This window comes from Pyxicephalus adspersus, chromosome 1 (genome assembly GCF_032062135.1).
Source record: "Pyxicephalus adspersus chromosome 1, UCB_Pads_2.0, whole genome shotgun sequence".
Lineage (NCBI taxonomy): Eukaryota > Metazoa > Chordata > Amphibia > Anura > Pyxicephalidae > Pyxicephalus > Pyxicephalus adspersus.
In genome coordinates, this window is record NC_092858.1 from 142,848,850 (window position 1) to 142,863,742 (window position 14,893).

Below are 14,893 nucleotides of genomic sequence, written 5' to 3' on the forward strand. Positions count from 1 at the left end.
TAGTGACCGTGGACAATGCCTGCCTAAACAGTGACTCCCCTGTAAACTTATGTTACAGGGTGACAAAAAAATTGGTAAACAGGGACACAGTCACTCATAGGGCCTGATTTATTAAAGCTTTTCAATGCTTGAGAAGATACACTTTTATCAGTGAACTTGGATGATCCAACAAACCTGGAATGGGTCTGGTCCAGGATTGAAAACATTTGCTAGCAAAAAGCAAATTACATTTAAGAAATCAATTCCAGCTTTGCTGGATCATCCAGCTTTACTGATAAATGTGTATCTTTTCCAGCCTTGGAGCACTTTAATCAGGCTCATAAAAGCAAGTAGAACATGAACGTTCACTGTAGGGTCACTATGTAATGTTTTAATAGGAGCTGCCGATTTAAAATTAAAAGATTTCATTGACTGAATTCCTACATACATTAAATACAATAGTGCAAAGGTGCAATAACTAATGCAATGACAGTCCATTAGTGACTGATGCATCCTAATTAAATGTTTGCTTTCAAATACAATATCTAAACACATAAATAATGACACGTGGTGTTTGGACACTTCTGATTTGAGTCAAATCTAACATTGGATCAGAATTTGGAATCAAATGTGCATGTAAAGTCTCTTTATTATTTCCTGTAAAATATACTGCCTATAAAGAGACCTCTCGTGCTCCCCAGTAAAAAAATGTTTTTAAGTCTGAAATATTTCAATTCACAATAATTCTAACTGGAGCAGAGGTATTCCCATGGGAATCTTCAGAGCTTAAGGACAGCAAAGTTGAAATTCCTTTTATTGTTTTACTATAGTCTGCCATTGCTGAACAATCCACAATATTTATATTGTGCTCTTTATATAACTCATAATTAAAAATTCTATACATTATATCTATCCCTCTTCTAGATGTATAGGATACACCAGGAGAATGAAAAAGTTAACATCTAAACTTTCTGCCTGCTTCCTCATACATGATTCATTCGGACCCTCTTTCATCTTCTAAACACCTTCTAAAAAAACTAAATTTTGAATTTGTTCAGATTTCTTGACCAATCTGACAAGATTTGGTTTCTTCCACATACCTTATTCATCACCCAGTCAGCATCTTCAATGGCTCTTTTAATGATCTGCTGTATCCGGTCTGGATCATCCTCATCAGCGTGTACCTGAAAACTCTGTTGGAAAGAATATTAGATAAATCAGTGTAGCCAACATTTCTTCTAGGTTATTACAGGTGATTTAAAAAAAATATTGAAAAGCCTGATAGATTCAACACAAATCATTATAAGCACTCACTTGGATATTCATAATCATTCATATTGTCCAATGTTAGTTTTAAATGAAGAGAAAGAAATAGTTTAAGAATGTTTTTTTGCTGGTTAAGCTATAAAATGTTTTTGGAATTCTTTGAAAGTTGTAGAGAAATTACAAAAAAGCACAAAACAGTCAATTTCTCAAGCAGCAGTATCGCCCTACATTTGTAAAGCAGAATGCACTCCATAGTATGCTGTAGGCTTCACACAATAGCCTTCATTTCAAGAATTACAATAAAATGCAGGGAAAGTGTGGATATAATATGATGGTGACCAGCATAGATTGGTATCATTTAAGGGTTCTAAGGCTAGAAAAGTAAGTCTAGCTAAATGGGCGCTGTACAAAGTGATGTGGGTTAGTCATGAGTGTGCCATGCTGCCCATTTGCAATAGGCCAGCCTTACAGCTTTCAATCCCCCCTGCCCTTAAGCCACACACTTCTATAAGTTGTCATCTGTTTTTTTCCATCAAGAAAGGATGACCATATTTAACCTTTAAAATTTACCCTTTAACCTAATAAAAATACCAGCTTTTACCAGCCACCCACTGAATTATATCTATACAGACAGCATGAAATTTGTATTTCCATACATTAAAAAAAAAATTACAAGATGAATAATTGATGAATACCACAGCATACAGAGTCAGCAAGCAAGTTACCAAAACTTAATTATTACCACTGACAGCAAAACTACATACAGTATAGGTATATACTGTATTTTAAAGCTTTCGCACAATAAAACATACCTGCCTTACTGCATGCTTGTAATATTGCTGGAGATTCTCCTTTGGAAGCTGCTTGCAACAACGAAGAAGGTACCGATAAAGCTGTAATGGTTTCTTCACCAGTTCTGCACCAGCTAATGGCACCATTTTATGTTGACCTCCTATGTAATAAAAATATAAATATGCCACAAGTGAATATAAAAGCTATATAAGCCACAAGTCATTACTTTTGCCTAACAAGTTGTTAGTTTGCCTGTTTATAATAGAAATAATGCAGAAATGGCCTCTATTCCCTCACTTTCTGGCATGTGACAGCACTGGTGGATGGTGTTGATGAGAAAGTGTTCAATTCTGTGCAAGCTACATATTGTATTGCAAATTACACAATGCTGTTACTCTTCATAGGTTTACATTAGCATCAATCATACAACAAATTGCTTTTATAATGATCAACCAGGTGTTACCTTTGGTGTTCAGTCCGCTGCAGGTCAGGCAGACATTACAGACAACATCCAATGGACATCAATACAGACTGAACACATGAGAGTGGTGGTTGCAAGGGGAAAGCTGTTTCTATTCGATCACATAGAACACAGGAGGTAGCAAACCCTTTGGCAGGTAGGTGTTCATTGGTGATGCCAAACGATTGGAACACTCCCAACTATTAGCTGACACTAGTCTAATGCTGTGCCACTTGACAGTAAAAAAAACATCTGACATTTACCTAGCTTGTTAATCTGCTGCTAGCCTGAGCTTGGTCCTAACAATTGTGCCATGTGACAGGGAAGCAAAGAAAAGCTAAGTACAGGTAGTCCCCGGGTTAAGGACTCTTAGATACGAATGGCGCTTCCCTGCTCCCTCATGTGCAAGACGGAGGCTTGGATGGGGGCAGTTTGCATGATTTGCAGAAGAAATCTTTGCTAAACACAGCTGAGGTTGTGGGTGATCTTAGAGCTGATCTGATCTGTAACATCTTGTAACTTTTTAATGGCCAAGTCAAACTCTGCAGTTGTTTCTTTTTGCATATCAAAGCACAGCTTGCTTCAAAAGGTAATGAATGTCTAGGCTCCATAAAGATTTTTTTTTTGCTTTGTTTGTGATTAGCTCACAGTGATGATTTTTATACAGTAACTGACACCAAGCTGCCTAATAATATGTTGAGACAAACATCTGTCCTAAATGCATTTAGAATAATGTACCAGTTCCGACTTACATACAAATTCAACTTAAGAACAAACCTATAGTCCCTATCTCATATGTAACCCAGGGACTTTCTGTATATGCCACTAGGGTTGGTGAGAAAGAGCCCTTTTTTTTTGGATAGTGTGGAACTTTATTTTAATTGAGTTAGGGGGAACTTGTGCCATTTTTGGCAAGTACAAACTTTCCTTTTTGTAGGCACCTTTCAGCGATGAGAGACTCAGGACTCCACACACAGCAATCCCCAAAGTTCCCATCTTTACTATTGGCTCCAGAGTGGCCTCCAGGTCCAACACATGTGCCGGTGTCACCTTCATCCCCTATGTCATGGTCTATGTATGGCACTGGGTTCTACATTGCATGGAGCATGTGTGAGGGAATAATAAGCCATTAGGAGCAAGGATTTTTTTTTTTTTTTTTGCACCTACATGGTTCTTTTGCCAAAATTCAACTTTCTGGTGACATTTTGCTTTTTGGGTAAAGTTTTTAATACTTCCAGATTCACCCCTATTTATTTGTATTGGGGGAAGTGTCACCACACAAGTAAAAACATAACATTTTTTAGAGCCGTCTCCAAAGAGATGAAGGAAATTATCCAATGGTTACAACTACCAGGGGAATTCGTGGTTACTGTGGCGTCTCTGATACAGGAAGTGAAATTTACCCCAATAACTTAATCCACTGCAACCTCCTCCTTTCCCTGCCTGACCAGCCACAGCCTTCTAACACCATTCTGTATTCTATGTGTTGAAGATTCACCCAACAGTGGAGGTAAGTATCAGAGGCTGGGGGAATGAGGAATAAGACAAACATCACCTTTTTCTTCCCTAAGGTTTAGAGCTAACTCTTCTTAAAGTTTTTCACATGCTTGCACTTTAAGAAAATAATAATGGAGTAAGTCAATTCTGCTGTAACTAGATTCACACAAAACTTGCAACTTTTACCCAGGAATCTCGCTGCTATGTGTGTACAGAGTCACGTGGACATGCGTGCTAAGGTCAGGTGACCACAACCACAGAGGTCACGTTCTGCCGTAATGGCAGGTGATGCTACTGATACCGTGCTGCCTGCACCGACCTGCCCGGCACATTGCCCTGCACCGACCTGCCCGGCACATTGCCCTGCACCGACCTTGTTTGTAATGCTCGCAGTCCAGGTGTTGGGTTTCCCGGTGCCAATGACGAGCACTTTACACTTCCTGCTGTCTGCAGGCACGAGCTTGTAATATGCAGCGTGCTATCTGTGTGTCTGCAGGATAAAAGCGCACCCTGGTGGCGGACTGATGTTACTGCATCTTCTTTATTTCTAACTCATTCCTTCAAATTATTATTATTATTATGTTTATTAATGAACAGTATTTATATAGCGCCAACATATTACACAGCACAGTACATTAAATAGGGGTTGCAAATGACAGTGACACATGCGGATGAGAGGACCCTGCCTAGAAGAGCTTACAATCTAAGAGTTCATATTAGAAGCCAAATATACAGCTCATAACATTTATTATTTTGTCTCTCTTATTTGCACATTTCGTTTGTTAGGAGAATGTACTCTTGTTCCATGTGCAGCACTTTTAAGGCATACTGAAATGTTTTTTTTTCTTATGCACAATGAAGCGAAATTCTCCATAAACCGCTGCTCAGCATTATACATGTTAAAGAGTAAATAAATAATAAAAAAGAATAAAATCATGCATCTACAATTGCTCAATTCCTTTAATATGGAGCTCAAGACAGTTGTGGAGGAGGCGATTTATTTGACTCTTTAACATGTCTGATGCTGATTAGTATATGGAGACTTCCAAAGATGTCCATGAAGCTGGGGACACCGAGATCACCGAAGTGAAACCCTCTGTCAAGCAGGGAAGCCATATTGGATCCGAGGGCGATCAGATTATTGCGATTAAAGCTGAGGAGGACACGGTACAAAGCTCAAATTTATTCCCCTTTAACTGAAGGAGTGAAATGTTTGTTGTTCCGCTCACAAGCAAGGAAGCCAAGGTATTCATCTTTTTTTAAATGCTTTTGTTTTAGAATTTAGGTCACTATAGTGATAACACTATGAAACTGAAATGAAAGAGAAATTCCAGAGTCAGCAAATTACAATTCTGTTTGCCATCACCCTAATAAGTCAAGTGATATATCTATCAATAAATAAAACTGGATGTATGTATGTGTGTATGTATGTACGTGTGTATGTTCCACCCTCACTCGAAAACGCATGAAGACATTTCAACTAAACTTACTATACATATGACTGAGACTTATGTGAATGCACCTGTCATCTTTGTACAGCGCTGTGCTATATGTCAGAGCTATATTTGGATGCATGTGTGTATGTCATCACTAGGAAACGCATTGAGACATGTAAACCAAACTTGCTGGACATATGACTCAGACTCATGTGAGTGCACCACTGATCTTTGTACAGCGTTTTGGTATATGTCAGAGGTATATTTGCATGTATGTATGTGTATGTATTGCTCAGTGACCGTGTGCCTTTTGCTTATATTTTTACATACATTTTTTTGGGCTCTTACAAATTTCTGGCCTGTAATAATTCCTTTATTGGTGCAATCAAAGGCAAAATAATAAACCAACACCGTAGACAAGAAAATCACTAAAACTTTATTTGATTCCTTTTCCTGTATAATATAAATTTGCAATAAATAAAATACCCGGGCAACGCCTGGTTATCAGCTAGTTCCAAAAACAGTTGGGTACAGTACAGGTTTACACCGATTCCCTATCTCATCTGCTGGTGATGTGTAAGTACAGAACTGACCTGAGAGTCACAAACTGTTCATTGCTCATGGAACCCCCAGCAACCTCTGGAGGAAGCCTGGTAGAGAAACACTGCCCCAGAGGAATTCTGAAAACAAGTTTTCAGTTCCCCATAAACCCCTAATTAAAATGATTATATTCAAAACTCACGATATATTTATGTATATGAATATATATATATATATATATATATATATATATATATGCATGATCAATGAGGTAGATAATTTTTTACACCCCATTTTCTAACTATATAGGTCAGGTCAGGGCATTCACATCTACGAAGAATGTTGTATTTACAGCATCCAAAGCTACATCAGAAAACAACTACTGCTTATGAAAAACTATTTTTATTTGAATGTCACATGGAACGTTTAAAATAACTTTTTTTTTTTGCTTCTGTTTAATCCATATGTATCTATTCTTTGTTTTAAAAATGTGGATGCCTGCAGATGGAGCCACTGCCTTATTTGTAAACTGTAGGATCCTATAACACAGAAGGATTTGTGCTCTGGGTGTCCCCAGTGTTCATTCATTCCCTCTCCTATATCCTATATTGATTTCACACTTCACACCTGTAGTTTTTTTTAAACATATGCACACACACTACCTGGCTTCACCGGCTTTCATTCCAGCTATAGTGGGGGGATTGTAGTAAACAGTCATCGATATTTCTTGTACATTAGTTCTAACATTACACCAAATTGTCTTAGATGAAATTTTAATTACTATTATTTTAGCTTCTTGCATTTTCATAGTCAGTTATACAAATCTGTATGAAAATTGAAAGATTTGCATCTTTATTATAATTATTTGAGTGATTCTGTATATATATTTATTTACTAAAATATAAACCAATTGAATTAAAATTAAAATTGGAAATATAATACAGTAGCAGTTTTGCTCATAGTTGATTAATACCCCCATTTCCCATTGAAAGGATTGAAAATTAAAATGAATGTGTGTTATAAAGTAATGTAATCATCAAAAGCATCAGAATTATCACAATTGACCTAATAACATCAGATATATTTGTGCATATATATTAATCAATTAGCTGAAACATTGTAAATATTTAGAGCTTCTTAAGAAGATCTGCACAGTAGGTGCAAAAAAGCCTCATACTTCCCCTAGGCTCAAAAACAGACAACCAGGACTCTGAGGAGCCATATCATTCAATTACTTACAGATCTGGACTGAAAGCTCTGGTGATGTCACTTATGTATTTAGGGTGGTTGGGGTTTTATGAAAATGTAGTCCTCTACTGTGCGAATAAGACTAGGGTAAAGCTTCCTCTTGTCTGTGGTTGGTTGAAAATCATTTTCCTGCCTAAATATACCTAAACATAGTTACATGACAGGTGCTTTTTTTTGTTTTTGTTTTTTTGGTATTTTTTTTGCAAGCTAGTAGTAAAAGGGGCCTGAACGATGCCAGCATGAAGCAATTTTTAGGATGGACAATATCCATATTCCTTATTTCTCTTACACAAAACATCTTTTTTATGTTTAACCTAATTAATAAATAGTTCTTCTTTTATTCAGATAATTCTATGTCATCTGGCATACAATTAGCTATAAACGTGAGCTCATCTTTGCCCTGTTACGCCAATGTTGTTGTGTCCTAAATTATCTCTATTAAATTAGGTAACATAACATAATATAATGTATATGCTAATAATAAAGGGCATAATGTTAAAAGTTCATTATCTAGTACCATTATAATATGTGACAGCTGCCTAATGCATTTTAGAAAAATAAAAAGTCTTGTTGGATTTAAAAAGTTAATTTTATTTTAGGCAAAAACTCAAAGCATCTCAGGAGGTATGGGGTATCTGTGTTGTGGTCAGCCCTCAAGATATTAAAATATTTGGTGCATATGCTTGATGTATACAGGTAAAATGGCACATACTTTACTGAAAAATGTAAAAAAAAAAAAAAAACACTGATGCTTTAACAACAGAGAATCAGCACTGTGGACAGCACAAAAGACCACTGCAAAGCATTCATTTTACAGATATTACCTGCTCCCACAACAATGCTAAAACTATAATACTAACAGATTTTTTGAAAGCATTAGTTAGATCTACCAGGGGTGTTTGGCCCATGGGGGACCCTTTTAGCCCCTAGAGCAGGGGTCGGCAAACTTTTTGGACTACTAGGCCATTTCAGAAGGTCAAAAAGGCACACTCAGCCAGAAGAAACAAGGAGTCCAAGGAAAGGTTTTTTTCCAACCGTGACTGCAAGCGAGCAGCTTCAGTCTTCCACTCGTCTGCGGTGTAGTCACTGTACCTGTGCGCGTGCTTGGCATCGAGATGCCCCTTGAGATTTGACTGCTTGAAAGTGCTGTTGGTGTTGTTGCACACTAAATACAGCTTTGTTGTCGCATTGGACGAAGAATATTATGTCAGTTAATTCGGGGTTGAAGACACGACATTCAAGGTCAACCTTCCGGAGACTGGGAGCTGCTCGTTGCTTTTGCTCTTTAGGCATAGTAATTGGGGTTACTGTGCGGGAACTCAATGATATCGACGATATCATGGGAACTCGCGATAACACGACAATTCAGTTAGGTCGGATCCAACAATAAATAACTAGGGGGGCGTTAAGCCGGACTAAAATACTGGGTAAGTCATATCCGGCCTAAAGGCCAGAGTTTGCCTACCTCTGCCTTAGAGAGACAAATAGGACTGGAAGTAAGAGGAAGACATAGCTGGCAAAATGTTTTCAATATTGGAGAGCCCCATGGTGTAACAAAAAAGCTGCTGAAAGCGTCCACTCTACATCCTAAAGCAACTCTGTCACATCCAGAAGACAAATGTCAAAAGCTGGTGTTAAGAGTCCAGGCACATATCTGCACCAGCCTCAGAGACCTGCCACTATAACCAGGAGCTACCTCATTTTATTTTACAAAACTTTGAACGTTTTTAGCTATGCCACTTACCCCTCCCCACCTTTCACACATCCCTGCCTTATTTACTGGACCATAGAAATGTGCATGAAAAAGAAAAGTCAATTGAAGCTTGACTATCAAAATACTTAGGGGCTGCTGAAGATGTGTGCAAGTACCTCTAGGTATACTTTTTAAGGAAACTATATTATAACATTTAAAATACAACAACAATATTCACTGAAAAATATTTGTAAAATGAAAGTCATGTTCACTGTCTATTTCTCTGAATCAATTGTTTGCAATAAAGATCATTAGAATGTGACACGTGTTATGATATGTGTTTTTACTACTACATTACTAATGGTGTAATCAAACATCATTCATTATTTTAGACCTGAACCTTGGAATAATCCTCTACAATATATTAGACATCCCTGAACATCTCTGAGACAAATGATATAGAACAGTTAGAATATTGTGCAATTAAAGATTATTGCCTTGTCATGCAGTGCAGACAGATAATGCAGGATGACACAAGAATGTAAATCCGGAGATTGAAACATTTCACATCCTCACTGCTTTACGTCAATGTATATTTAGTGCCAGCAGTCTTGAGTTAATTTAATAGTTACATGAATTCTGCATTAGCAGTAGGCGTGCTTGGTGACAGTGGCCTCATACTAAGATCAATTCGATTATCAGCCTGCACTATCAATCAGTTCTGTAGCTTAATCTGCTATTGAACTGCACAGTGTTGCAGCTTGAGGTTCCAGACTGTGCATGCAAATCAGAGCAGATTGATGAATGTCATGTGGAGGTGCCAACATGTGATTATTTCTAGAGAGATAACTAATTTAGCTTTTTTTTTACATAGAATGATGCATATAATACTGTTATCACCAGATGTTGCTTCCCTTTGGTAATGCCAAGAATTTCCAGCTAAGTGCCTCTGCACCAGATAACCCCCGAGGAAATACTTAGGAAGAGCATACGCTAATGACTCAGTTCCTCATCGCTGACAGTAACTGACAATGTCATCTATCAGTCTGAGGACATTTAAATAATACATAGGTCACGTATCTGCACTTTCGCTTTACATGCAGAAAGTATGACAGCCATTCTAAACTGACAATTAATTTCAGTGTAGAATATGCTTTCAATCTGAAACATGAGATTAAATATCAAAGATAAATACATTACACGTTTATGTTAATTGACAGATTTGCAGTAAATATTTAAAGGCTTTTATTCTCAAGGTATTTAATTCATTTGTGTATCAACGCTTTGCAAAAAAAGGAACAATTGAAATTTTGGTTTTTGCTCCTACTATCTATCTATAGTCTGTGTTTGGGGTTGCCAATGCTAAAAAAATAAAAGCTAAATAATATAAATAATAATTTTATAATAATAATAATTTTATAATCCCAGTCTTTCATCCTTCTCACCATAATGTTTTTATTATTTTAGTATTTCCCCCATTGTTTATTAAATAATGTTTTTTGAAGTTTTTGTTGCCATAAAACAAGTAAATGAAATTTGTCCAATAACATGTATCATGCATAGGGCCTGATTTATTAAAATTCCCCAAGGCTGGAGAGGATACACTTTCATCAGTGAAGCTGGCTGATACAGCAAACCTGGAATAGATTTTTTTAAAAGTAATTTGTTATTTGTTAGCAAATGTTTTCAATCCTGGACCAGATCCATTCCTGATTTGCTGGATCACTCAGCTTCACTGATGAAAGTATATCTTCTCCAGCCTTAAAGAGGTTTAATAAATCAGGCTCATATGGTCTATTTATAAAATATTGAAGCTGATATTCCCCAATAATTCCCTGGAGGACAAATAATTACCTCCATGGCTGGATTTTAGGTAAAAAAAATGGACCTTAATAAATCTCTACAAGAGAATGCATGGTGAATGTAAAATTCACTGTTTTATAAATTGCCCCCCAATAGACAGCAGAAAATAAAGATCTTTCACTATGCTAAACCTGCTGGCTTGTCTCCATTCACACTAATAACTGCTATAATATAGGAAATCATAATGAAAAATTGGTTAGAATTGTAAAATATATGTTGTTACCCCTTCCCTTTTGCACCATTCCATCACTAACACTTTCAGTAGGAAGTTGTAAGAGAGGCCGAGACCCCCTTTATGATGGTCTTGAAGCAATAATGTTGCTTTAAGGTGATCCTTATTTAATGTACATTGCTCCCTAATATGCTGGCACTATATAAATATGGTTTATTAATATTAATAATAACCTTGCAGTTAAATTGCAAGGTCCCCCTCCTATTTGGGGAAAAAGTGCATCAAAATGTAAAAATGAAAACAGTGGGGACATGGGCGCAGAGGGTTACCTTTTACCTTTACCTTACCTTTCACGCACAGTGAAGCACATTTATCTGAGAATGCTTAAATAATTATAATGCTTTCATTAGTCTTGTGTTTTTCCAGGTCTGGTAATATTTCAGTGACATGCTGTACAACCATGGCAGCAGGCCATGTGACAGTAGGGACGAGAGCATCGTAGCCTTGTGCCCAATCATTATGATGCATTTAAATTAATAATTTATTACCACCCTGTTGTTACCCAGCCACAGGTAACTAATTGCATTAATGATCTATGCAAAATTATAGAGATAGAGTGCTGACTTTAATTTATTTGCCTCCACAGCATTAGACTAGAAAAGTTAATCAACATCCTCCTTGCTCTAGTCAGCTGTTGTAGAACTGACATGACTAATAAACTGTGTTTACTTTAATAAATGATAGCTGGCATAGTTATTACTGGTTAATAGCCTGACTGCATGCCTGCTATGCTGTTTATTATGATATTTTGAGATAGTATGGAAAGATAATTAACATTCAGTAATATTTGACATTTTCTAAAAGTAACTGCACTATAATGCTAAACTTAATGGTGATTAACTAGCAATCTTAACAAATACAGTGTGACTTGCCAATAATTAAGTGTGAATATTGCTTTAGCTAGATCCTAAAAGAAGGCTCCTTGGAAAGATACCTCTTTTAAGATGTCTATGGAAATAACTATTTTCCAGTTTGGGATAGGGACACTGGATTCCCTGAAACATTTCCTAAATCTGCAGGGAAAAGATTGATTGGAAGCATGGGCCCTGATTTATTAAAGCTCTCCAAGGCTGGAGAGGATACACTTTCATCAGTAAAGTTGGGTAATCCAACAAACCTGGAATGGATTTCCGTTCAGTTCCAGTCATTGGTTCTTTGTGAGCAAATGTTTTCAATTCTGGACCAGATCCATTACAGGTTTGCTGGATCACCCAGCTTCACTCCTGAAAGTGTATCCTCACCAGCGTTGGAGAGCTTTTATAAATAAGGGCCATGGCATCTGGACTCTGGGCTGGCAGCACCAAAAGGGTTCCCCCAATCATCTTGGGTTGTGAGTAAAGTGAATATAGAATTTAGGCCCTACACTGTAATATTGCAGTCCAGATACAAATTTATTCAATTGTACAATAAAGGAGAACTGCATACACAGACAACTTGTTTCAGGAGCTAATCATTGCCTCCTTCATCAGGGCTTAAAGACGACAAGATACATTCATGTAATATATATCTTGTATATAGTCACTAAAATGTGTTTTTCCGTGTGTGTTCATTAGGAAATTGTCTCCTTCTATCCAGCTCTTACAGAAAGTGAAGTAAAAAGTTCCCTTTAGGTTTGCAAATGGCAAAAAAAACAAAAGAATTTCTAGGATGACAGGGTCTCCATACCTCCAACATATGCTAATATAAAAAAAATGTAATTCTTTACATCCCCCCTAGTACTGCCACATATCATCTCTATTAACAGGTTCTCTTTATATAGTTTTTGGGAAATGATGATGACTGTTTTAAAACTAACTTCCTATTGTTACATATTTGGTGACTGATGTAATCTAAACCCATTGCATCAACTAGTTAGGAAATATTCCAGTAGCTGGCAGCCAGGCTGCAGCAAACATATTCCTACTGCTAGGCTCAGGTCATTTATTTTTTTTATACATTTCATACTGGCATTCTGATAGAAAGCTTGTTAGGGTCTTGCCACTGACATAAACATAAAGTGGAATGTATTTATTACACTCCAATTTCCCCCAGCACTGGGATTCCATCTCTCATGCTGACAGTAGGGAAGGAGAAAGATCAGCACAGACTGACAATTGTTAGGTATGGTTGGAAGCTTTTTTTTAGATTAATTAAATAAAACTATGGATATGCATCCCCTGTCGAGACAGTAAATTTAACTGTGACATTGGTATTTTCTAGCTTTAAAACAAATTATAATTATAAATAAAGAGGATGAGGAATTTAATCACACGCCTGTCTTTTTGTCTTCAGCAGTGCTGGCACTTTGTAACCTCTGAAAATAGTTTGCATAGTGGAGCCTTAATTAACTATTTCACTGTTTGATTGCTAAACAATAATTTTTAATATAAAAGTGGGAAGTAAATACTGATACTTATGTAGGTCTTATAACCATCTGAGCTAAATGGCACTCATATATGGGTTAGATTGTAGGTAAAAGTGTCACCCTTGCATTTGATAAATATTGCATGTGACAATCCAAGTACTTGTCTTTCCCAGAGATTTTGTATTCTTTATACCAGCCATTCACAGCCTTTTAATATGGGTGAACCCTTGAAATAACATTCAAGTCTTAGTGAACTCCTCCTACAAATACTATATCCACAGTGCACAGTACATTAGTATGATGGTCAGAGGGAAGAATGTCTCTTACATTGCTGGCCAGTGGGAAGAACCTTACTTTTGTTTCACAAATCTTTAAAAATGGTGATATCACCCCTGCCTCTATTTTCTTTTCTTTACCTGATGCCTGTGGGAGGTACTGACCTCTTAGATGGATATGTACAGATGTCTGAATTGGAATGACAAAATCAGCAGCAAATAAAAGAAAGGGGGTTGGTTGCAATCAACCACACATAAATAAGTTAAGGTCTAAAGTAGAACTTTGCTCTTAATTAAAACATTTGTAAATAGGATGTATTTTGCAAAAGAGACTCACTATGGGGCTCACTTTTTTAAAGCTGGCTTTTTTATCACTATGAAGTGCATTTTTTTCACCACTCCCCACCTGTAATACCTCTTTTTCTACGTTACCCATTTATGATCTGTACATAGTACATGCACTCTGTGGTATAAATCTCTATTGATAATCACCACCTATTCATAGTAACCATTGTTCCTTTTGCTAACTTTAAGATACCGAAACCTTCTCACTCCACCTAAACCAGGCACATCCATTTAGGAGGAGGTTCAGTTCTAAATTTACTGATGAATACCAATCCTAAAGACATTCCTGTCTTTTTTATGCATTAATTAGAAGTTGCTGAAAACATCATGGACTATTGCCAGGTGTTATATCAGACTTGGCAAAGTTCTTAAGTATTTTCCCATATCAGAAGAAACTTCTACTCCTCCCTCCTATTATAAAATAAACTTTGCATACAATTTAAAGACAAGATAGATGACTATAAGTGATGGTGTTTGATTTATGGTGACAGCGGCTGACTCTGCATATACACCCTAGAAGCTCAGTCACAGGAGGAGGGAACGAAGCAAGCTGTAATCCAAATGAAAAATGATTAATCAGTTTGTGAAAGATGAGATTCTGTCACGCTGACTGCATCTACCAACTTTTTATTGTAGGACTGATTTAAAAGAGCAGCACCCCACACACTGAAATATTTGGATTCTAGATTTTTTTTCTCTTTAAAAGAAAACATCACATCACATATTTTAATTATCCCTCAGCTACACTTTCATAATGTCTTTATTTAGCTGAAATGTATTTTACATTTTTATCAAGATATCAAGGAAATTAGGGGAGGAAGTTACCATATTTTTCGCCATATAAGACGCTCCGGAATATAAGACGCACCCAATTTTAAAGGAGGAAAATCTAGAAAAAAAAGATTCTGAAAGATTATTCCCCT

General features: G+C 36.7%; 1 protein-coding gene across 1 annotated transcript in view; it reads right to left on the reverse strand.

The window, feature by feature from the left end:
- Window positions 1-14,893, reverse strand: part of LYRM9 (LYR motif containing 9) — a 99,146-nt gene that overhangs the window by 27,379 nt on the left and 56,874 nt on the right. Inside the window, exons 3-4 of the mRNA XM_072416633.1 lie at window positions 2,058-2,197; window positions 1,080-1,172 (exon numbers count right to left, since the gene is read on the reverse strand). Coding sequence (XP_072272734.1) covers window positions 1,080-1,172; window positions 2,058-2,197 — 233 coding nt within the window. The remainder of the gene's footprint in view (window positions 1-1,079; window positions 1,173-2,057; window positions 2,198-14,893) is intronic.